Source organism: Grampus griseus, assembly GCF_964374135.1.
Source record: "Grampus griseus genome assembly, chromosome: 1".
Taxonomy (NCBI): Eukaryota; Metazoa; Chordata; class Mammalia; order Artiodactyla; family Delphinidae; genus Grampus; species Grampus griseus.
The window spans coordinates 147,342,891-147,368,677 of NC_139017.1; the positions used below are offsets into that span (position 1 = coordinate 147,342,891).

The 25,787-nt window shown below is 42.4% G+C and overlaps 1 protein-coding gene across 1 annotated transcript; it reads right to left on the reverse strand.

The window, feature by feature from the left end:
* Window positions 1-4,769: 4,769 nt before the first annotated feature.
* LOC309831748 (Krueppel-like factor 17) lies at window positions 4,770-6,188 on the reverse strand (the record flags this gene model as incomplete). The annotated part of the gene is made up of 2 exons (XM_082669079.1): window positions 4,770-5,014; window positions 5,345-6,188. The coding sequence occupies 2 exons, from the start codon at window positions 6,186-6,188 to the stop codon at window positions 4,770-4,772; spliced, it is 1,089 nt and encodes a 362-aa protein (XP_082525205.1).
* Between the last annotated feature and the right edge of the window lie 19,599 nt (window positions 6,189-25,787).

The following is a 25,787-nucleotide window of genomic DNA, read 5'->3' on the forward strand; positions in this document are numbered from 1 at the left end:
CCTTGAGTCTGAGTACTGATCAATCATGAGAAGAAATTACCCAAGACTAGGAAAAAGATCACTGGAAAAAAGTAGGCAGAACAGGGCTTCCCTGGTGGCGCAGTGGTTGAGAGTCCGCCTGCCGATGCAGGGGACGCGGGTTCGTGCCCCGGTCCGGGAAGATCCCACATGCCGCGGAGCGGCTGGGCCCGTGAGCCATGGCCGCTGAGCCTGCGCGTCCGGAGCCTGTGCTCCGCAACGGGAGAGGCCGCAACAGTGAGAGGCCTGCGTACCGCAAAAAAAAAAAAAAAAAAAAAGTAGGCAGAACAATTCCTGTAGCCCACACAGGGCTGGAAATAGTTTGTTTCCACTAGCCAGAATGCAAAGACATAACATACAGATAAGGTAGAATCCTTGGGATATTGCCATAGCAGTGGGGCAAATTAGAAAAAAAAGGCAGCTCTGGGCCTGTCCTAGAAAAGCTTAAAAGTAGGCCTCATACAAATAAAAATTCCCTAAGTTGGGGGGGGGGGTGGGCGGGGAAATAAGCCTCAAAGAGATCCAACTAATTCCAAGTAGAATGCATGCCAGAAATAAAAGCCAACACCATTTAAAGGAATAAAACAAAATCCAGCAACCAACAATGTAAACTCACAATTGTCTGGCACCCAGTAAAAAATTATCAGCCATTCAAAGAAGTAGAAAAATAAGGACAGTCACCAGAAGAAACATCAATCTACTGATACAGACTCAGAAATGACAGACACAATGGAAATTAGCATCTGAAGGCATTAAAACAGCTACTATATCGATGCTTCATATGTTCAAGAAAGTAGAGGCAAACATGAGAACATTAAGAAGAGAAATGGAAGATATTTTAAAAGATCCAGATCGAATTTCTAGAAATGAAAAATACAGTACTTGAGGGAATTCCCTGGAGGTCCGGTGGTTAGGACTTGGTACTTTCACTGCCAAGGGTGCGGGTTCAATCCCTGGTGGAGGAAGTAAGATCCTGCAAGCTGTGCAGCACAGCCAAAAGAAGAAGAAGAAAAAAAAAAGGTATGTGAAAAACATACTGGTTGGAACTGATAGCAGATTCTAATCTGCAGAAGAAAAGATCAGTTAGCTTGAAGACATCTAAAATGAAGCAGGGGGAAAAATGATAGAAAAATATTGAGTATTAGTGACCTATGGGACAATAGCAAGAGCTCTGTTTATATGCGCAGATTGTGTGTCAGAAGGAGAAGGGGTGGGGACAAAAAATTGACAAAACATAGCCAAAATTTTTCCAAATTTTATTAAGAATATAAAACTTCAGACTGAAGGAGTTCAACAAACCCCAGATAGAATAAACACAAAATTCAAAACCACATAAAACCAATCATTATATGCTTAAGAATAGATACATATATGGTAAAAACAACAAAGAAAAGCAAAGACAAGATTAAAAATTCAAGATAGTGGTTACCTCTGTTGAGGACAAGGAATGTGATGAGAGGCGAACTCAAAGTTCTTCTCGGGTGTCATAAAAGGCAAATAAGTGTTTTTATTATTAAGTTGCCCATATACAAAAGATTTTTTGCACACGTTAGATATCACAATAAAAATAAATAAGTTATGAATTTCATCCGGTTCTCCTTATTTATCACACAAGCGAGAAACCTGGGTGTCATCCTGACTACCCCCTCATGGACCTAATCCAATGAATTAACTGGATTAATTCATTGGATTAGGGTTAATTGTCTCTCCTAAATCTACTACCCTCCACCTCTACTTCTACAACCTGGTCCAAGCCACCTTCCACTCCCACCTAGAGAACCAAAACACCTCCCTCTCCCTTAAACAAGTCAAAGAGACCATTTTTGAATGGGACTAATCCTATCTCTCTTGAGCTGGACTCTACTAATCTGGCCCCACTGCTATCTGAAGCAGAGATAACTAATTTGCCCAAGGCCACACAGTCACATATAGCAAAGGCAGAATTAAAATCTTCTAGTCTTACTTGAGAGCCCACAATGTCTTACCCACCCATTATCCTGCCTTGTGTTGAAACAAAGATAACACGGGAAATGCTTAGTCATGCCTGTCATAGGGTAATCACTGGATAAAGGATAGATTGACTTTCCTCACCTCCTTTATCTGCCTAACTCCTAGATAATCCTTAACTCTGAGCTCAAATTACTCTTCCTAAGAAGTGCTTTCCTAACTGCTTTGGCCTACTATAGTAAACCCCAGATACATATATTTGTCCTCACAGCATGCTGTACATCTCCTATGTCCCTCCTTCACTAGTTTGTGACCTCCAAGGGGTGGGGGCCTGTTTTGCCTGCCACTGAAGCATACATGGCGCACCCTTGCCCACTCTGGTTCCTACCCACTTCCATTCTTCAGTGAAAGTGATGTGTCACCAACAGACCCCTCTTGCATCCCAACAAGCAACCTGGCCTGCTGATCAGGGCTGCGTGTGAGCAAGATGGGTGGCGGACGGAGACCAGCCCTGGCCCATTGAGCCTAATATGCCCTGCTCCATAGAAGGGACCTAGTGCTCAGATGGGAACGAAAGAGACTTTGGATACTTCAGACTGCTGTCCCTGGGGCCAGTAATTGGGTCACAAAAGAGAGCCCCCTGCCCCCATTTTTAAATCATATCCACTCCCCTGGCTCACAATTTGGGTGGAAGCCACGGGATGCCAGGCCCAGGTATGCTGGGACCACTAAGGAAATGGACCAAGGTGGCCCTGCAGGACAGGGTCAGGGTGGAGGTGGGAGGGGCAGGCACAACCAAGGCCATGGGACTCCCCAAGACACCCAGAAAAAGTTTGAGTCCACAGAGGTTTGGCTCTTCTCCTTGGCAGCATTGAGCGCTTTCAGAATTTTTGTTGTGATCTTCCTGCCCTGCAGCAAGGCACTGTCATGCTCTCCGAGTGCTTAGTGTCCAGCACAAGGCATGACTAAAGGTAGATGTCCAGGAAATAGGAGGTCCAGCTAACCCCCATAAACCCATTAGGTCCGACTCAGGCACCTCCTTGAGAAGTCTTTCTTCCCTGACACACACTTTTGTTGTCTCCGTGCCCCTCACCATGAGTTGTCCCGACAGCCATGGTGCTCTCTGTATTGTGGGTTGAAGAACATTTGTCGAATGAATGGAAGTTTGCAGGCTGACCCTCCTGGGAGCAATCGCCAGACCCAGCTTCTCTCTGCCTGGAATTCTCTTTTCTCTTCATTCATCTGCTCAGTTTATTTCAACATCAAGGGATTACTAGATGTTACATACCCTCACTTACTGAGCTCAAGGGTCACCTCCCCCAGAAATTCTGACCTTCCCCTTCATGTGGTCCTCCTCTCCATGGCCACTGCACCAAGGTGGAGCTCTCAGCCCCTAGACCAAGATGGTCCCTGGGCCACAGGAACCAGATGTGATTCATTTCACTGTGGCCATCACCTGATAGTACTGGGCACCAGATTGGGCCCAGGAGACACCTGTAGGAGACGTCATCTCTAAGATAAGAGATCTACCTCTGAAGTGGGCAGATCCTGGTTAGGATCCCAGCTCTGCCACTTGAGAACTTACGCAAGTTCCTTTCTGTTAGTTTGCTGGTCAGTAAAACAGCTGGCTGAGAAATCCAAGAATGAGCTTCTGAACTACCTGGGGCTGAGTTTCCAGAGGAGTCATTATGCCCTCAATCCTAGGAGAGGGGCAGGGCAGAGCAGGCCTTTTAATAGCTGATACTTACTAGTCCAGGTACCTGGGCTTGGTGGGGGGAAGAGGGAAGGTTACAGTGCGGATCATCCTTCTCTGCCCCAGTCTAATGTCTTCCAACCCCAAGTTACCTAGAAAACAGAGCCTAGAACAAGAACTAAGTACTGATGTTTTATTTGGGTGATGCAAATACAGGGCATTGAGAGTGAGAAAAGGGACTCGACGCAAGAGCATGGGAGGCAGTGCCAGGTGATAGCAGGTTGAGTCTGCTTCATGACAAGACTGGAAGAGGCACAGAAGGTGTGTCCATTGGCTACTTGGGAGGTCTCCCCATTGGGAGAAATGGTGTCTTGCACCAGACCAGTTCAGGGAAGGGAGGGAAGAAGAGGGAATTTATCATCCTGGATTTCTCCCATCTCCCATTAGTCAAATGTTACCCCAGGAGCACTAACTCTTCCACATTCCTGGGTTGCTAGTGGCTACTTGAGGTGCCAGATCCCATGTCTTGTTCCATCCAAGTCTGGAAATGATGGGAGGAGACAAACTCTGGGCATGAGGCTGGTGAGTGCCGGACACAATCTGATTTTGTACATAAGATGTGTTCACAACAGTCCAATACTGTTTTTCTTTTACCAGAAGAGGGAATCTGGCATAATGATCAAAGACCTTTCCCAAAGTCACATGGCTAGTAAGTGGTAAATTCAGGATTTGAACATAGTCTGTCTCTGGAAACTGTCAAAGACCAAGATAAGGAACTTAGATTTTATGTAGCAGGCAAAGGAGAGTCGCTAAAGGGTTTCAAGCTGGGAGTGACATAAGATAAGAGCTTTTTATAAAGCTCCCAACTGCTACTTTGCTCCATCTTGCCATGTGGCTGAACTGGGCACAAAAGTAGGTGGCCCCAGAGATGTGAGGACACCCAAGACAGTTTTTGAGGAGCCCCAACTAGGTCCAGAGCTCATATGGGCTTCCACACTGCCTCATAATCTTTCTGTCTTCATCAAAACCTACACCTACCAAAGAGACTAGCTGGTCAGAGGCAGGCAAGATCTGGGCAGAGAAGCCAAAATGAGGGGAAGAGCAGATTGACCTAAAGACCAGGAGCAGAAGGACCAGCCATACGTCCACTGTCAGCCGGTGGGTCTGGGGATGTTGGCATCCGCATATGAGTCCTTTGGTGTTGCCTGAGATGGTCAGATCTCATGAACTGTCGGCCGCACTGGTCACATTTATGTGGTCGGTATTTGGTGTGTATCCGAGTATGTCTTCTAAGTTCATCAGAACGGAAGAAGGACCAAGTACAGGCTTCCCACATGCATTTATAGGGCCTTTCACCTGGGGGAATGACAAGGGAGAGAAGGAATTTTGAGGAATAGGTCAGCAGGTAGGAAGGGAGGGGTCTGACTTTATGAAGCAAAGCAGTCAACGTTGAGGAATCAAAAGGAAAAACTCAGGACAGCAGTGAGAAGACAGCACCATCAGCAGTCTCCACCTTGGCACAGTCATCCTGGACTGTGGGAAAGCAAGCTGGTGGGCCCAGAAGAGCTTGATCCCAAACTTGAAGGATGCTGGGCTAATCCCAAACCACTACAAACCAGGGGTCCCCCACAAATCTAAAGTCCAGAGATCTCTCCACCCACCCCACCCATCCGACACCTCATTTACCTGTGTGTTTGCGTTGGTGACTCACGAGGTGGGAGCGCTTAGTGTAAGCTTTTTCACAGTTCTCATAGTCGCAGCGGTAAGGCCTTGAAACTGGGGATCTCCTCCTGGGAGGCCTTTCCTGGGCCCTGGAGTACTGCTCTGCTCTCCGTGGAGCAGGTAAGGGCTGCTTAGGTAGGAAGGGGTCTTCCTGGGAGACTGGCTGGCTCACAAGAGAGCCCTGGGATTCCAAAGCCAGCAATAATGGCGATTCAGCTGGGGGCATCCCATAGTTGTGGGGGTTTCTAGGGGGCAACATCTGATCCAAAGAGCGGAGCATTGCCAGGGCCTCAGTGGAAGGCATGGTTAGATCCAGTAATGTTTTAGGTGTTAAAGGGCCTCCATTAGAAGGTACTGTTGGGAGGCCAGAATAAGGCATTGTTCGCATTCTGACGCGGGACATCATTGGGATTCCACTGGCAGGTGAGACTGGTGGCCCATTGGGGGACATCCTTAGATTCCCACCAAAGGTCGTGGCCACCCCTGGAATACTGGGCTCTCCTAAGGGCATCGCCTGGGACCCCTTGAAAATCATTTCTGTCTGGGAAGGAGACATTCCCTCAGTGTAAATCATCTGGGAAGGAGTGAAAGTCACTTGGGGGCAGTAGGTCACACCGTGGTCAGGCAGCAACATACTGAAGTGTGACCCCATTTCACTGGCGTTCTGCCTGGGTGCCTCAGCAGAGACCAAGGAGGTCGTCTCCAGCTCTATGCACTGAGGGACGTGTTGAATGCCTGTTGGGCCATGGTTCCAAGAGGTGTGCACTCCACTGTTTCTGGGAGATGAAGACACATCCAAGATGGACATTGACTTCTCAGTATCCTTAGAAAAAGAAAGTCAGGTGAAATTCACCATAGCTCAAATTCCAGTTCCACATGTCCCTTCTCCCCATTTCCAGGCCCCACCCTAATCCAGGCCTCTATCATCTCTTGCCTAAATTATTCCACCTCCAGGTCATTCTCCAGTTTGGGCTTTCTAAAATGCAAGCCTGGGGGATTTTCCTGGCTGTCCAGTGGTTAAGACTCTGTGCTTCCACTGCAGGGGGTGCAGGTTCCATCCCTGGTTAGGAAACTAAGATCCCATGTGCCATGCAGTGTAGCCACTAAATAAATAAACAAACAAACAAACAAACAAAATGCAAGTCTGGCTAATAGAAGCGTGGTGGAAATCTAGATGCGACTCATGCCACTTTTCTTGCTGGGCATGTTTTCGGTTTTATTTCAAAAAAAGCACAAAGAGCAAATAAAATATTCTACAACCTGTACTTTCAGCAAAACTGAGAAAACCCTCAAATTCCAGATTATGTTTAAGTGTGAGGGATCATCCCAAACCAGCAGAACAGGTTCAGAAAGCCATAAAGGTAAGAATGGAGGGTTCAGTTAGTCTTGGCTTTGGCAAAACTTAGAAACCATTCACAAATATTTACCTACGAAGAGGTTCTCACCTGAGTGGGAATGCTTTGGGCAGGTGAGAGATCAAGCATTGGAAGAGGTAAAGAAAAGAGGCAGACTTTTAAAAACACTTTTAAAAAGGGTGGGGGATTGTCTTGGAAGTCAAGGGAAAAAAGAAGAGATTGGTGGTAGAACTTCTTGAAACAGGACAGGATCCAAGAATCATATTTTTTAAAGTTGTCAATTACTGTAGCAGTAGAGAGAGAGTTCTTGAGCTGAGAAATTGGGAACACTACCCTATAATTTCCCATCTGAGAGGATCCAGAAAAGACCAATCCACTTAAATATGAAAAACAAAACATGAGTAAAATACAGTAGCTATAGAAGATACTAAAACATCAAAGATCCCACATGCCGCGGAGCAACTAAGCCCGTGCACCACAACTACTGAGCCTGCACTCTAGAGCCCACAAGCCACAACTACTGAGTCTGCGTGCCAGAACTACTGAAGCCCGTGAGCCTAGAGCCTGTGCTCCGCAGCAAGAGAAGCCACAGCAATGAGAAGCCCGTGCACTGCAATGAAGAGTAGCCCCTGCTCACCGCAACTAGAGACAGCACAGCAACAAACACCCTACGCAGCCAAAAATAAATAAATAGGTAAGTAAATAAATAAATTTATTTTTAAAAAGATCAAGGAAAAATTTAACAACATTCAAACACAAATTTAAAAAAAAGAAAAGAAAGCAAACCTTAAGAAAGCAATGGCGGCTTTTACCAATTACAGGAACACCAAAGGGCAGAAATAGAGGAATTCAAAGAAGTTATGTCCAGACAATAGGCTATGAGTAATATTAGAGGGGAGGGAAGGGGGCAATAAGGGAAACTGCAGGGGCTTCTGCAGTGCTAACAATGCTTCAAAGGTCTTTACTTTGTAATAATCCATTGAGCTGTGTACTTATATTCACTTTTCTGTTTGAGGGCTATTTTTCATAATAAAGTGGTTTTAAAACAATACTGTGAGAAATCAGGATTTTCAGCATAAGTGAAATTATAAAAATCAGAAATAAAAATAATGCTATATTAAAAAAAATAATGCTATATTTAAATAGGAAATATTTTATACAAACACAAACCCCTCATGCTCAGATTTTGGCCTTTAATTCCATTCCTTACCTAAGAGGAAGAATCATCCTTGGAGTATTTCCTGACTCCAAGTCTGGAAGAAGGAATGAATAAGTGAGCTTGTGGTGCATCTTACTGTGCCAGAAAATAAGGGAACTTCCAAGATTATTAGGACTGTGTCAAAAGGACACAGGAAGTGACACCAGGGAATATGATAGAGTAGAAAGCACCAGGAATCCATGTCCCCACCAAGATAACAATTACACCTGCAGAATTTGCCTTTTGTAATTACTTTGGAACAATGGAGTCAATTAAATGCTTGTGACTTCCAAGGGAAGGCTTGGAAAGTAAACTGCAGTTAATTTCAGTCAGTTTCAGCTCTTAGGTAGGTAGTGCCTATCCCAAAACACCCCGGGTCCCATACCAGGAAGCTGTGCACACATTTCTGGACCTGTGGGAGCCAGAGTGGGCAATGAAAACCTTGTGCTCCAAATATTGAGTAATCTGTATTATCACTAATTGCTGCTTCTGATCATGATGAGCAGACAGAGGTGGGAAGCCATTGTCACAAACCTCTCCTCCAAATGACAGGACTTCCAGGGTATTTAAAAGGACTAGCACCTGTTTCTCTCTCTCTCTCTCTCTCTCTCTCTCTCTCTCTCTTTTTGGCTGTGCTGCATGGCATGTGGGATCTTAGTCCCCTGACTAGGGATGGAACCCATGCCCCCTGAAGTGGAAGCACGGAGTCTTAACCACTGGACTGCCATGGAGGTCTCTGGCGCCTGTTTCTTTCCCCCTTCATTTTTCCTTTTTCACCTTTTGGGAACCAGACATTTAAGAACTAGTATATTCAAAAGTAATCACATATACAAGAAAATTTGGAAAGTCACCACACATATCCAAGAAAAGATGCAGGCTCATAAAAGGTCTAAGAAAACCTTAAGTTTACCTCTCAAGCTGATGCTGGCACAGAGACAATATACATCAATTTAAATAAGCTATAAACAAACAAAAACAGCAAACCCTGAGGAAGAGGAAGAATTGGATTTCCAGAGTTTCTATATTATAAGATTCAAGTGTCCAGTTTTCAACAACAACAAAAAAAATCACAAGTCATAAAAAGACAGGAATGTATGGCCCATTCAAGGGGGGAAAAAAATAAACAGAAATGTCTAAGACAGACCAAATGATGAACTTACTTCACAAAGAATTTAAAACAACTGTCTGTCTTAAAGATGCTCAAACAGCTAAAAGAAGATGTGGACAAAGTCACAAAAATGATGTATGAACAAAATGGAAATTTTGGTAAAGAGATAGAAAATCTAAAAAGAAACTAAAAAGAAATTCTGGGCACCCTGGTGGCACAGTGGTTCAGAATCTGCCTGCCAATGCAGGGGACACGGGTTCGAGTCCTGGTCTGGGAAGATCCCACATGCTGCGGAGCAGCTAAACCTGTGCGCCACAACTGCTGAGCCTGCACTCTAGAGCCCATGAGCCACAACGACTGAGCCCACGTGCCACAACTACTGAAGCCTGAGCACCTAGAGCCTGTGCTCCACAACAAGAGAAGCCACTGCAATGAGAAGCCAGCACACTGCAAGGAAGAGTAGCCCCCACTCGCCACAACTAGAGAAAGCCCGCGTGCAGCAATGAAGACCCAATGCAGCCAAAAATAAATAAATAAATAAATTTATTTTTTAAAAAAAGAAATTCTGGAGCTGAAAAATATAATAACTAAAATGAAAAACTGACTAGAGGGATTCAAAAGCAGATTTGAGTAGACAGAAGAATCAGCTAATTTGAAGATAGGACAATTGAAGTTGTCAAGCTAAGGAACAAGAAGAAAAAAGATTGAAGAAAACTGAATAGAGTGCCTAAATGACCTGTGGGACAACTTCAAGCAGACCAACATATGCATTGTGGGAGTCCTAGAAGAGAGAGAGAAAGGGTCAGAGATTGCTTGAAAAAATAGTGGGTGAAAACATCTCAAATGTGATGAAAGGCATGAATATAGACCTCCAAGGAGCTCAATGAACTTCAAACAGAATAAAATCAAAGAAATTCACACTGAGACACATTATAATCAAAACTGTCCAAAGACAGAAAGAATCTTGAGAGCAGCAAGAAAGAAGTAACTCATCACATATATGGAATCCCAAATAAGATTACCAGCAGATTTCTCATCAGAAACCTTAGATGCCAAAAGGCGGTGGGCTGACATATTCAAAATGCTGAAAGAAACTGTCTAACCAAGAATCTTATATCTGGCAAAGCTGTCCTTCAAATATGAAGGAGAAATTAAGTCACTCCCAGATAAACAAACGCTGGAGGAGTTTAATGTCATTAGACCTGAACTGCCCTGCAAGAAATGGTAATGGGGTCCTTCAGGTCAAAATGAAAGAACACTAGACATTAACTCAAAACTATCTGAAGAAATAAAGATTTCTAGTAAGGGCAAATATATGGACAACTATAAAAACTGGCCTTATTGTACTTGATTTGTAACTCCACTTTTTGTTTTGTACATGATTTGAGAGACTAATGGTGGAATAAGAAATCAGTATATTGGTCTTTGCCTCAGTTCCTGACACAGAGCTCCTAAATCCCTTGGAATTTCCTGGATGATAAGAGCATCTTTTGTTCTAATGCAGTGACTCTTGGTGAGCTCCTGGATAGGGGCTGGTCACCAGAAAGACCAAGCCATGATTAGAAGCTTGGAATTTTTGGCCCTCTCCCTCATTCTCCAGAGAGGGGAGAGGGGCTAGAAAATGAGTTAATAATTGATCATGTCTACATGATAAAGCCCCCATAAAAATCCCCAAAGTACAGAGTTCAGAGAGCTTCTTGGTTGTTGAACACATGGAGGTGCTAGGAGGGTGCTGTGCCCAGAGAAGGAATGGAAGCTCTGTGCCCCTTTCCCACACTTCACCCCCTATGTATCTCTTTATCTGGCTGTTCAATTGTATTCTTTAAAATATCATTTGTAATAAATCAGCAATAGTAAGTAAACTTTTCCTGGGTTCTGTGAGCTGCTCTAGAAAATTATCAAATCTGAGGAGGAGGTCACAGAAACTGGCCCTGATTTACAGCCAGTTGGCCAGAAGCCCAGGTGACAACCTGGACTTAGGACTGGCGTCTGAAGCAGGGGGTAAGGGGCAGTCTGTGGGATTAAGCCCTTAACCGTGGGATTGGGCACTAATTCCAAGCAGTTAGTGTCAGAGTTTCTTGGTGCAGAAAACCCACATATATGACGTCCTAAGTGTGTGAGTGTGAGAATGAAGGAAAACAGTTTTCTTAGACACTAATGCATTAAAAAAAATTATTAGTCTATATTTTTGGACACTCAATGCATAAAGATGTAACTTTGTGACATTAATAACTGAAATGGAGTGGGGACAGAACTGGATGGGGAATTTTTTTATCTTATTAAAGTGGTATAAATTCAAATTAGAATATTATAATTTGGCAATGTTAAATGTAATCCCCATAGTAAACACAAAGAAAATAGTTATAGAGTATATACAAAAGGAAATGAGAAGGGAAATAAAGTTTCACTACAAAAAAAAAAATCAACTAAACACCAAAGATATAATACAGGAAACAAGGGACAAGAAAAGCTAAAAGCTATATTGAAAACAAAGAGCAAAATGACAGAAGTCTCTCCTTATCATTAATTACTTTAAATATAAATGGTTTAAACTCTCCAATCAAGACAGAGATTGGAAGAATGGAGTAAAAGAAACATTATCTAATTATATGTTGTTTACAAGAGATTACTTTAGATCCAGAGACAAAAATAAGCTGAAAGTGGAAATAGTAAACAAGAGTGGGCATGGCTATAGTAGTGGCTATCAAACATAACAGACTTTAAATCAAAAAAGTTGCAAGAGACAAAGGATATTATATATTAATAAAAGGTTCAATACAGCAAAAAGATAAACAATTATAAACATTTACATATAATAATAGACCATCAAAATATCTGAAGCCAAAACTGACAGAATTGAAGGGACAAATAAACAGTTCTAAGTAAGAGTTGGAGATGTCAATACCCCACTTTAAATAAAGACTAGAACAACCACACAGAAGATAAGTAGGGAAACAGAGAACTTGAACAACACATAAACCAACTAGATATAACAAAATATACAGAACACTCTACTCAACAACAGCAGGATACACATTCTTCTCAAGTGCACATGGTACATTCTTCTCCAGAATAGATCATACGTTAGGTCACAAATTAAGGCTTAAGAGATTTTGAAAGATAGTTAAAAATCAATAACGGCAGGAAAGCTGGAAAGTCTCCAAATCTGTGGAATTAAACAACATACTCTTAAACAACCAATAGGTAAAATCATAATAATAAAACAACCAATAGATCAAAAAAGAAATCACAAGGGAAATTAGAAAATACTTGAGACAAATAAAAATGAAAACAACAGTAAAAAACTTATGAGGTACAGCAAAAGCAGGACTAAGAGGGAAGTTATAACTGTAAATGCTTATAATTTAAAAAGATCTCAAACCAACAACCTAGCTTTACACCTTAAGGAACTAGGAAAAAAAAAAAAACTAACCCAAAGTTAGCAGAAGGAAATATTAATGAAACCAAAAGTTGGTTCTTTGGAAAGATTAACTAAATTGCCAAACCTTTAGCTAGACTGAACAAGAAAAAGAGGACTCAAATTACTAATAGCAGAAATGAAAGTGAAGACATTACTACCAATTCTATAGAAATGAAAAGAATTATAAGAGAGTACTATGAACAGTTGCATGCCAACAAATTGGATAACCTAAATGACATGGATAAAATCATTGAAAAACAATATCTACCAACACTGAATCATGAAAAAATAGAAAATCTGAATAGACCCACAACTAGTAAGGAGACTGAATCAGTAATCAAAAGCTTCCAGGACAGAGAAAGTTTCTTTACTTGATGGCTTCATGTTGAATCCTACTAAACTCTTAAAAGAAGAATGTCAATGCTTCTTGAATTCTAACAAAAAATCGAAGAGAAGGGAACACTCCCTAATCCATTCCATGAGCTGGGCATTGCCCTGATACCAAAGCCACACAAAGACATCACAAGTAAAGAAAACTATAGACCAACATCTTTTATGAATACAGATACAAAAATCCTTAAAAAAAAAAAGTAGCAAACTAGATCCACCAGCATATTAAGCAGATTATACAACATGACCAAGTAGGATTTATCCCAGGAATGCAAGGCTGATTCAACATACAAAAATCAATCAATATAACATGCTACATAAGAAAAATAAAGGTGAAAAAACACATCATCTCAATTGATGCAGAAAAAAGCATTTGAAAAATCCAATATCTTTTCATGATTAAAAAAAACCATAGGAATGGAAAGAAATTTCCAACATGATAAAAGACATTTATGAAAAACCCACTGCTAACATCACACTCAATGGTGAAAATCTGAATGCTTTTCCTCTAAGATCAGAAAAAAGACAAGGATGCCTGCCTCCACAACTTCTATTCACATTGCATTGGCAGTTCTAGCCAGAACAACCAGGCAAGAAAAACAAGTACAAGGCATCCAAATTGGAAAAGAAGTAAAATTGTCTCTGTTCCCAGATGATACACTCATACGTAGAAAATCCTAAAGATTACATACACAGACCCACAGACCTGTTAGAACTAATAAACAAATTAAGCAAAGTAGCAGGATACAAATTCAAGACACAAAAATCCATTGTGTTTCTATACGCTGCAATGAACAATCTAAAAAGGAAATTAGGAAAACAATTCAATTTACAATAGCATCAAAAAGAATCACTCAGAAATAACCAGAGTTTAACTGAAACTATATCACTGAAAACTATAAAACACTGCTGAAGGAAATTAAAGACATTTTAAAAAATGGGAAGAAATAATCTGCCCAATATCCAGTTGCAATGCAATCCCTATCAAAATTCATTTTTTGCAAAACTAGAAAAATCCACCCTGAAATTCATATGGAATCCCAAATAGCCAAGAGCAGTCCTGAAAAGGGAGAACAAAATTGGAAAATTCACACTTCCTGATTCAAAACTTACTATAAGGCACAGGTAGCAAAAGAAAAAATAGACAAAATTGAGTTCATCGACATTTAAAACTTTTGTGCATCAAAAGACACTTCCGGGCTTCCCTGGTGGCGCAGTGGTTGGGAGTCCGCCTGCCGATGCAGGAGACGCGGGTTCGTGCCCCGGTCCGGGAGGGCCCCACATGCCGCGGAGCGGCTGGGCCCGTGAGCCATGGCCGCTGAGCTTGCGCGTCCGGAGCCTGTGCTCCGCAGCGGGAGGGGCCACGGCGGTGAGAGGCCCGCGTACCGCCAAAAAAAAAAAAGACACTACCAACAGAGTGTAAAGGCAACCCACAGAATGGGAGAAAACATTTGCAAATCGCATATCTGGTAAGGGATTAATATCTAAACTATATAGAGAACTCCTAAAATTTACCATAAAAACCCAATTCAAAAATGGGCAAAGGACTTAAATAGACTTTTCTCCAAAGACATAGCTGCTCAACATCATTAACCATTAGGGAAAGGCAAATCAAAACCACAATGAAATATCACTTCACACCCACTAAAATGATTATTATTTTTTAAAAAAGTGTTGGCAAGATGTGGAGAAATTGGAACCCTTGCACTGCTGGTGGGTATGTTAAAATGGTGTGCTGCTATAGAAACAGAGTGGTGCTGCCTCAACAGATTAAAATAGAATTACTATATGCCCAGCAATCCCACTTCTGGGTATATATCTACAAGGACTGAAAGCAGGGACTGGAAGAGACATTTGTACACCCATGTTCAGAGCAGCATTATTCACAATAGCCAAAATGTGGAAGCAACCCAAATGTCCATCAACAGATAAACAAAATCTGTTATATACCTACAGTAGAACATCATTCAGCCTTAAAATGGAAGGAAATTCTGACACATGCTTCAACATTAAGACATTAAGCCAAGTGAAGTAAGCCGGTCAAAAGAAACAAATAACGTATGATTCTATTTATGAGGTACTTAGGGAAGTCAAATTCAAGGAGACAGAACGTAGGACGGTGATAGCCAGGGACTGGGTGGAGGGTGGGCAGAGGGAAAACTGAGAAGTTACTATTTTAATGATTACAGAAATTTCAGTTTGATAAGATGAGAAAAGTTCTGGAGATGGGTGGTGGCAATGGTTGCACAATGATGTGAATGTGTTTAATGCTACTGAACTATACACTTAAACATAGCTATACTGATATTTTTATGTTATACAGATTTTACCACAATTTTTTAAATGTTTAAAAAGGGGCACAGAGGGACTTCCTTGGTGGTCCAGTGGTAAAGAATCCGCCTTACAGTGCAGGGGATGTGGGTTCGATCCCTGGTCAGGGAACTAAGATCCCACATGCTGCGGGGCAACTAAGCCAGTGCGCCGCAACTACTGAGCTTGCACGCCTCAAGTAGAGAGCCTGTGTGCTGCAAACTACAGAGCCCATACACTCTGGAACCCGCATGCCACAACTAGAGAGAAGCCTGCACACCACAACAAAGAGCCCGTGCAACTAAGATCTGATGCAGCCAAAAATAAATAGAATAAGTAAAAAAAAAGAAAGAAATACTTAAACTAATTGTATAAAAAAGGGGGGGTACAGAAGAGGTTCCCACTGGCCAAATTTGTGACAATTTGAGAATCAAAAAGAATGATTGTTGATTTTAATAGATTGAATCTATGAAAATTCATGAGCCAAAAGTGACAGAGTCAGCTATCATTCCAGCTTTGAACATTGTGAATTGAAGTGAAAGAAGCATTTATTCTGTCCAATAGGAAACTGTTATTTCAAATTCAACCAATGATTCCAGTTGTTTAAGAAAAATTCTACTTTACAGAAGAATACAAATGCATGTAGAAGGAATGATGGAATTGAAAATCATTTTCCAACCTCTAAGGAAACCCCACTAGATATAACAAACATATAAGGAAACTTCTGATTAAGGAAAAATTAATATTTGGTTCAAACCCGTAAGTGAATGATTAGTGGGGAACTGGACATTTGCATGTATCCAAGGTAACATTACACAGATTACTTTCTGACCACAAGGCTAAAATATAAGTTTGAATAGAGAGATGAATGAGGCTTTTCGCTACCCTAATTCAAGCGCCACGCCTAATGTCACCAAATGTGGGGAGTCAAATGTGTCTCCTGATGTAATGCAAGATGAAGTCTATCATACTTATGAGACATCCTTACCCCAAATCAGGAATCCAATTAGCTTTAAGATCTATCTTCGATTTAGAGGGAATACAAGAGATAGATCAAGCTAAGTCATACCACGAGAAAGCAATCTGATAAATCCACGAGGAGGAATATTTTACAAGACAAAACTTAGGATGATGAAAAATGGAAAGTCAGTCAGGAAAAAAGAAAACTTTTCTAATTTCAAAGAGACTCAAGAGACATAATAACCAGATACAGCATGTGGTCTTAAACTGGATCCTGGTTTGGACATACCAGCTGGAAAGGACATTTGAGGGACAACTAGGGGTACTGAAGAGATGATGTTAAGAAATTATTTGGACTTTCTGGTGGCACAGTGGTTAAGAATCTGCCTGCCAATTCAGGGGACATGGGTTCAAGCCCTGGTCCGGGAAAATCCCACATGCCGTGGAGCAACTAAGCCCGTGAGCCACAACTACTGAGCCTGCGCTCTAGAGCCCATGCTCCCCAACAAGAGAAGCCACCGCAATGAGAAGCCTGCACACCGCAACGAAGAGTAGCCCCCCCTTGCCGCAACTAGAGAAAGCCGGCGCACAGCAACAAAGACCCAACGCAGCCAAAAATAAAAATAAATTAATTTTTTTAAAAACCCAAAAAACCATAGTCCATTTTATTCACCACTATATGCTCACTAACTAGCATAAACTAGGCACACAATAGGTACCAGATAACTGTCTGTTGGATGGGTATTTCTGGGGGAACTCAGCCACTTTTCCCTCCCTTTTACTTTCCTGATTCTTCACAGGCAAACTTCTTTGGAGATGTCTAAACACATCTTTGCCACTATCTCGCCTCCAAGTTCAGTCTGGCCCCCATCTCTCCACAGAAACAGCTTTCATAAAAGTCACCGATGATCTCCGTGTTATTAAGTCCAAACACATGTCAGATTCCTCCCTGCTGGATCTCTCATGAGTTTCTGAGACTACTGGCCATTGTTCTTTTTTTTTTTTTAATTTTTATTGGAGTATAGTTGATTTACAATGTTGTGTCAGTTTCTGCTGTACAGCAAAGTGAATCTGTTATACATATACATATATCCACTCTTTTTTAGATTCTTTTCCCATATAGTGGCCATTGTTCTTTAAATGTTTCCTTCCCTTGGCCTCCGGAACACATTGACACACTAGCCTGGTTTTTCTCCTTCCCTTCTCTCTGGGCTTCCTCCTTCTCAGTCCCCTTTGCATTAAGCTACTCTCGGGGCAATCTTTCTCATGTTAATGAATCCATTTCTGTTTATAGTCAATTATTCTTAAATCAATAGCTCCAGGGCAGACCTTTTCCGAATCTTCAAGCTGCCTAGTGCTCAGTCCATTTGGATAGCCCAAAGGCACTTCATCCGACTACATCCAAAACTCTTGATCATCTTTACTCACACACCCACCCCTCAACCTACCCCCAGGGGAAAAAACTGTTAATCCTCTTCCTTCTCATCCTTTGCTCTCAGAAAATGTCACCACTATTCTTATCCAGTTTTATAAGCCAGAAATCTGGTCAATTGTTCTGGATGCCTCCTTCACAACCTAGATCCAAGTCATTACCAATTCTTGTGGTGTCTGCCTCCAACACATCTCCAAGATCCATTCCGTTTTCTCCATCTCTCTAGTTAGGCCACTATTTTGATTGGATTATCATGATACCTTTCTAATTATTGCCTTGACTTCTGCCCATTCCCCCCCACCCACCCCCGGGGCACTCTTTTTAAAATACAAATCTAATTGTGATCGATCATGTTTAAACTCATCAATGGCTTCCCCCTGCTCTTGGAATAACCAACTCAAGCCCCGCATGACTTTGGTGGTGCTGGGGTCCCTGCCTCCCCTCCCCTTGACCACTCTCCCATCAGTCTCTTGGTCTTGGTCTCACAGTCCATCTTTCATTACCTCCAAAGTGGAGGCATTCTGTCTCTGGTCTCAGGATCTGCTAACCCTTCACCTAACCAGTTGTCTCTGGTCCCAGACAGAATCCTCAGCTGTCTTCTCCACCTCCTAAATCAGATCAAACACCTCTACTATTCATTTCTGTGGACCCTGTATTTCTTCTTTACAGTAATTTATATACTCCCGATCATTTAGCTACTTATTAATAAAATGGTAAACTATCTTATGGTAAACTCACAATTGTATTCCCAGGGTCTGTCAAAGGCCTGCCAATTAGTAATTTTTTCCTCCCTGTCTGCTTCCCTCTGACTTTCTAACTTTGTCTTCTTTCCTGAGTACTCAAAAGTCTCTATCAGAAGTTATCTGGAATTTCTTTACCCCCAGCACCCAATGCTAAGAATATTAACTGAATAAACGACACGTGATTTAGGTTCTTGATCTTCCATCCCTTCCCTTCCCAACCTGTCCCTCGGACCCCTAATCCTCCAGATTGCTACTTCCCTCCACTCCCCCAGCTTCCATGCCCTCAGCCCCCACGCGGGGCCCTGGGGCTGACGCTCTGACTCACCTCTGTGAACTGGTGCGGAGCCCCATGCCACTGGCTTAGGTCCTCGGCTCCCTGCTCCATCTTAAGCTGGGGTCTGTTGCACATCGAGCCTGCGCGAGGGTCCAGACCCACACCTGAACAGAGCTCTGACTCGCCGAGCGTCGCAGTCTGGTGTCGCGGCACCACCACGCCACAATCACCGCTCTCAGCTTCTACTTCTCACAGAGCAGCGGGGGGCGGAGCCAAGGGCCGCACCCACCGACCCACCCAGCAGCCGCTGCCCCACCCTGCGGGGCTCCAGCCTCGCGCTGATCCTGCCCAAACGCAGCAGGGTCATTAATAGGGGACCTCAAGACTTTCATCACTTATTGTGTCTCACGTCTTCGCCACCCTACCTACCCCATCCACCCTTCAGTCTGAGCATCTTTATTTGGCCCAAGTGAGGGTGGGGAACACCGAGGTTTCAGACTTTGGCCAGCCGTTGTTGACCTCCGAGTGGAGGAACAAGGGAAAGAGGATGGAGAGAGCAGAAGATTGGGGTGCAGGGCCTCTGCAGACAGGAGAGCTTCCAACACCACCCCACCAGGTCGGGGCTCTTGCCATAAGCTGGATCTCCTCCACTATAGGCCACGTACCATGTCCTTGTGTGTACAAACCGGAGACTGGGAGCTCCGGGGAACAAAGTCTTTTTTCAAGGATACTTCGGGAGTTCCTACTGTGCGTTAGGCACTATTTTTTGGAATTTGGGATACACTGGCAAATAAGACAGAACAAGGTTCTTTCGCTCAGGGAATTTTCATCCTAAATGGGCAGACAAGAAATGAATATAATAATAGTTAACATAAATTTAGATGGTGGTGAGTACTGAGGAGAAAACAAAACAGGACACAGCTCACCTGAGAACCAAGTGCCTGAAATGAACCAGCCATAGGAAGATTGGAGGGATCTGGGGCAAGAAAGAGCTTGGCAGGCCAGAGGGGAAATGGGAGAGCCAGGTGACCTCAGTGATGTGAGTATAGGGAGAGAGTGGAATGACGTGAGAGCAGAGATGGGCAGGGTCTTGGAGACCATGGAAAGTAGTTTGGATTTTATTCTAAGTGTGATGGGAAGCCACTGAAGGATTTTAAGCAGGAAATAGATATGATCTAAGTTTTTAAGATAATCATCTGACAGGGACCTACTGTATAGCACATGGAACTATACTCAATATCTTGTAAAAACCTGGAATGGAAAAGAATCTGAAAAAGAATCGTAATCTCTTTGCTGTACACTTGAAACTAATACAACATTGTAAATTAACTATACCTCAATAAAAAGAAAATAATCATTCTGATCCTTTGAGGCTTATGGACAAGATGGCAGCAGGGACACCAGTTTGAAAGCTAAAGGAGGTCTCCAGGAAAGAGAAGTCAGTGTTTGGTGCGGGGTGGGGGGTGGTCATTAGAGAATATTCTAGAATTTTAAAAGTCAGGACTTGGTAATGGATTGGAATGGTAAAGGGCTGGGAGGAAAAGAGGAATCAAAGATGACAGCTAGATTATTGGGAGAGCAACCAAGAGATGACTGCACAATTTAGTAACATGGAAAGGTGGAAATCTGAGAAAATTTAGAGGCAGCTGAAACAAGAATTCCATTTTAGACATGTTGATTTTGAGATGGCTATTAAATATGCTCAGGGAGAGGTCAAGGATGTAAGTGGAAATTTAGGTGTTGTCAGCATAGAGATGGTGGTTTTAAGCCCATAAGAGTGAATGATATCAACTAGGGAGATAGAGCAAAACTGAGGACAGAACCCAAGTTCCCTCTACATTTAAGATCAGGTAGAACAGTGAGGTCATCCAAAGACACGGAGGAGTAGCAGCCAGAAAAGTAGAGGAAAAGTCAGGAAATTATATTTCAAGAAGCCAAGAGAGGGAATTCCCTGGCGGTCCAGTGATCAGGACTCCACGCTTCCATTGCAGGGGGCCCAGGTTCGATCCCTGATCAGGGAACTGGGATCCTGCAAGCCACACGGCATGGCCAAAACAAAACAAAAAAGCCAAGAGAAGCACATATTTAAAAGAGGGAATGTTCGACTGCACCAAATGTTGCTGAGTTAAGAAACAGGTAAGTGCCTACTGGATTTGACAAGGTGGAGGTCCTTAGTGACTTTGACGAAAGCAGTTATAGAGGAGCTAGAAGCCCGATTGGAGTGGGTGAGAAGGGAACAGGCACTGATGAGGTAGAGACACTGAGACACTGCCTGGTAAACAACTTTTCTGAAGGAGTTTGAAACTGACATTGAAGCAGAGAGAGGGTTAAATTATAGAAGCAACTATGATAAGTGAAGAAAAGACAGAACACAGGGTACAAATAGACAAGAGAGCTTTTGGTGAGAGCAGGGACTTTTGCTCTATGGTAACAGGAGAGATAACACTAGCATGGGGTGGGGCTGAGAACAGGCCCTTGAGAAATAGTGGCAATGCTTCTATGACTAACACCAGCTCAGGTATCAGCTCCAGTATCACCTCTTCCTGGGCCATCTCTGACCCCCGTTTGTTATTTTTTTTTTTTTTAGGCCGAACCTCACAGCACATGGGATCTTAGTTCCCCGACCAGGTATCGAATCCATGCCCCCTGCATTGGAAACATGGAGTCTTAACCACTGGACCACCAGGAAAGTCCCTCTGACTCCCATTTGATGCCTCTTCCAGTTACCATACACCTAGCGTTTCTTCCAACATGAAACTTAGAAAATATTTGTGAAATGAATCGTATTTGACATATTAGATCAGTTTTTAACACCTTATTCCTCTATAGGATAAAATTATTTCACAAATCACATTTCATATTAATTAATTTCATAACACTCTGGTTTTGAGATTTGGGGATCACTGATTTAATCTTCCTGATTCTCACTTTCTTTATTAGCAACCAGAGCCTAAGAGGATTAGCTTTGTGATTTATGAACAACCCGTTAACATCTTTATTTCATCAAATTCCCCAGGGCAAGGCACAAAAAGACAGAGCCAGCCCCACCCTTCAGCCTTTTAATTTAGAGCCTTATTTTTGTTGTGGACATCTGGAACACCAGAGACTGGAGGGGAAGAGAAGCTTACTCTGGGGTCCTGCCTCCTGCCCCAGCATAAAACTACACCCCATTGTCTGCTGACTGTCCTAGAGAAACATGCCTCAGGCCTGGGAATGACTCAGGGACAGGCGTGTCCCCCTGTTTTCCCTGTCACACACACCCCCACAGAGCCCGAGTCATTCTGGACACCAGTCTTGGCTCCACCCACTCTACCCCGCCATCCAAGATAGCTCTGATTCCTGTGACTATTCCTCACACACAGAAAAGCAGTGGTACCAGCACCAGGCATTGTTACATTTTCATCCTTCTCTTCTTTCATCATTCAAAGAGAGGATTATCACATCCATTTATGCATGCTGAAGCTCAGAGAAAAGCAGTCAGTCCATCAAATCATAGGAAAGGTAATTCTGCAAGCTGTATGCTACTTAATGTCTCCAGAACTTTTCTCTGCCAGGAGTATCCTTCCCGCTCGTCATTAGAGCATCCGCAAGCTGACTAGCTCCTACCTGTCTTGCACCTCCTATAAGGTAGACTTCCCTGATACTCAGGCTGGGTTAGGTGCCTCCTCTGTGCTCCCACTGCCTTGGGTTACCCACATCCTGGCACAAATAGCTAATTGCTTTTGTTGTTGATCATGTGGTTAGGTTTTACTTGCTTAAGAGTCTTCCTTTTCTTCCTTCCTCCCTCCCACTCTGAGGCCCACATATACATACCCCGTTCTGTGTTTACCTCTCTCTCCTCTATGCTACTCCGGGTGTGGTCCATGGATGACACCAGTTTGCAGACTTAACCAGTCTGCAATGAGATAGGTACAGAAATCGAGAGAAACATTTATAAACTTTTATAGTAACTTGGCAAGTAATTTTTGTTTATTGAATCTAATAATGAAAAACTGGGACTTGTATTTTGTCTGTCCTTTTTCTCATTTTATTTTTCTACTAATTGATTTTCATTGTATTTTACAAAAGAATCCATTCTTGACTGATTGGAAAAAGAAAAGAAATGGTCCTTCATTAAGATAGTTTGAGAAACACTGGTTTATTTTTGTTTCCCAGAACCCAGGACAGGTTCTGGCATAAAAAAACATTGAATAAATGCAAAAATGAATAAAAAGTGAATGCAGTTGACAAATGTGTCTATCCTAAGGTAATAGAATAGACAGAACTTAGTGCTGCATTGGATTGGTGCTGGGGAAGAGAAGTGAGTCAAAGGAAACTCCCAGGTGTTTACCTTGAGTTCTAGGAGGTTGCTGATGCCATTCCCTAAGGGAACGTTGGAAGAAGAGCAGATTCAGGGCATGTTTACAGGTGATGAATTCATTTTTTAAACAGGTTGACTTTGACGTTACCTATGAGATAGCCAAATGGGGATATTCAGGAAGCAGTTAGATACATGTGTTAGAAGCTTGGGAAGCAAAGTCTAGGCTGGAGGTGTAGATTTCAGAGTTGAAGCCATTAGTATGTATGAGATCACCCGGGATAGATTAGACTTCATACTTTTCTGCTGCCTCAACAGCCCCACAGTCTGTGAGCCCCCTGCCCAGGAGACCAAGTGCACCAGTGTGAGAAGGCTGGTCCCTGCCACAAGTTTCCCTTCTTGTCCAACCCTGACTGTGACCCAGCAACATTCAAACACACCAATGAAATCCCATCACCCCTTTTGCTGTGTACTTCACTTTATGACCCTCATAAAGGCACTTGCCCACCGTCTTCAGTCTCTCTCAGCTCCCCACCCGCTTGGTTGAGCCAGCTCCCTTCGCGATCCTCCCACATAGCCCCTTGTGTGGCATGCCTGCCTCCCTCTTCTACAGCCTGTGAGTATGATAAATCTCTTTCACTTTCATATGCCTCTATGTGGTGTTATTCCATATCCATGCTGATCATTAAAAAAAAAAAAAAACATTTTAAGAACATAATTATTTCTTACAACCTACTTACTAATCAATCCCATTCTGCTCTTAATCCGCACATCATTCTAACAGATACCGCTGAGGCTGATGGTGGGGTGAGCAAGATGACCAGAAACGACAAGTCTGGGAAACAGGAAAGCACTGGGCAGAATTAGAAAACGTTAGAGAGCTGGAGAAGTCAGTAGTGAACTTGAAAGGTTGTCTGGGAGTTAAGATGAGGCTAGAACAGAAAGTCAGAGCCAGATTTTGAAGGTTATAGGCTGGGACTTCATTGTAAGTTACAGATAGATGCAACAGATAGATGCTTTCTGTTTCCTGACAGGGTAAAGAAAATAAGGACAAAGGTACCAGGATTGCACCAGTTTATAATAGTAAAAGAAATTTGGAAACAACCTAAATATCTACCGATAGGAGAATACATACCTTGGTTACAGTCAAACAATGGAATTCTATCTTCGGTTAGAATGAATAAATAAGAATGCCATGTATCATTATAAATCTCAAAAATGCAATCTGATAAATGTAATGTAGTATCCTGGGTTGGATCCTAGAGCAGGAAAAGGACATTAATGGAAAAACTGGTGAAATCTGAATAAACTCTGTAGCTTAGTTAGCTGTATTGTACCTGTATTTGTTTCTTGGTTTTGACAAATGTCCCACAGTTATGTCTGACATTAACATTATGGGAAGCTGAGTGAAGGGTAATTCTCTGTACTACCTTTGCAGCTCTTCTGTAAATCTAAAATGATTCCCAAATAGCATTTATTTATAAAAATGTAAGCTCATAGAAAAAAAGGAATCATGCAATATGATAACTTTTATAAATAGTTTTAAAACATACAAAATAATACCAAATATTATTTATGGATATATACACACATAATAAAGATTTTAAAAATTCATGAGAATGATCAAAACCAAATTTAAGACAGTGGTTTCAAGGGGCGGGAGGGAGGAAAGGAAAGAAGCACATCCTAGAGGAGTCGTTAAGGAGTTTTAAACATATCTGTACTGTTTCTTTCTCTTTAAAGGAATCTGGGGCAAATGTTGTAAATGCTAAGATCTGACAAACCTGGGGTATGTTTAAATTTTTTTCCAGGAAAGAAAAAAACTATAAGCGTTTTCTGAATTGTCAAATTATATAACTATAGAGAAGATCTTAATTCCTCAGTAATGTCATCTCAACCCTCAGAACCAGGCTCACACTAACTCTGTCGAAGGAGAATTTTTTAAAGCTTAACTCAGAAAGTTGGGAAAGCTGATTCAAAGGGCATTTAAAGAACAGAGATTTACATAATTACATGGGAAAGGAATGCTTAAATAAGTTTGCCGAATTAGAGGCTTATGGACTGAATGTTTGTGTTCCCCAAAATTCATATGTTGAAACGTGATGGTAATAGGAAATAATTAGGTAACAAGACTGGAACCCTCATGAAGGGGACTAGTGCCATTATGAAAGGGACCCCAAAGAGCTCTCTCGCTCTCTTTCTGCCACGTAAGGATATAATGAGAAGGTGGCAGTCTGCAACACAGAAGAGGGCTCTCAACAGAACCTGACCATGCTGGCATCCGCATCTTGGACTTCCAACCTTCAAAACTGTGAAAAATAAATTTTTATTGTTCATAAGTCACCCCGTCTATGGTACTTTGTTATAGCAGCCTGAACTGACTAAGACAAAATGAAACTAGTTAATGTACTACAGGGCAGTAAAACTATAAGCTTTGGAGTTATCTTCTCTACTGGATAGATATCATTTAGATCTTTACTAGGCAAAAATCTCCAAGTCAACATGTAGCTTCAGAGAATCTAGGCCCTAATTAGTAGCAATAGCAAATCAAACAAAGGTACCCACCCTGGAGAATCAAATAATAAATGAGCCTATTGGACCATACTCCACTACAACATTGAAAGGATTCAAGAGAGTGATGTCATCACCATGGCAGAATAAGAGCTTTCTACCATCTTCCTCCCAAAGAGCACCAATTTAGGCAATTTTGAGATCAGACAAATTAAAGAACGCAAGAGGAACAATTTCACTTTACCTGAATCACCCCTCCCCCAAGAAGGCACAGCTCAGTGCCAGGAGAGACTGATTTGGCCCATGATTTCTCCCATGGGGGAAAATGAGCTTGTGAATGAGTGCCCAGCATCCCCAGTTGTGCATTCCACTGCCAAAGACTCCCGCTTCTTTGTTGCCCCATCCGGA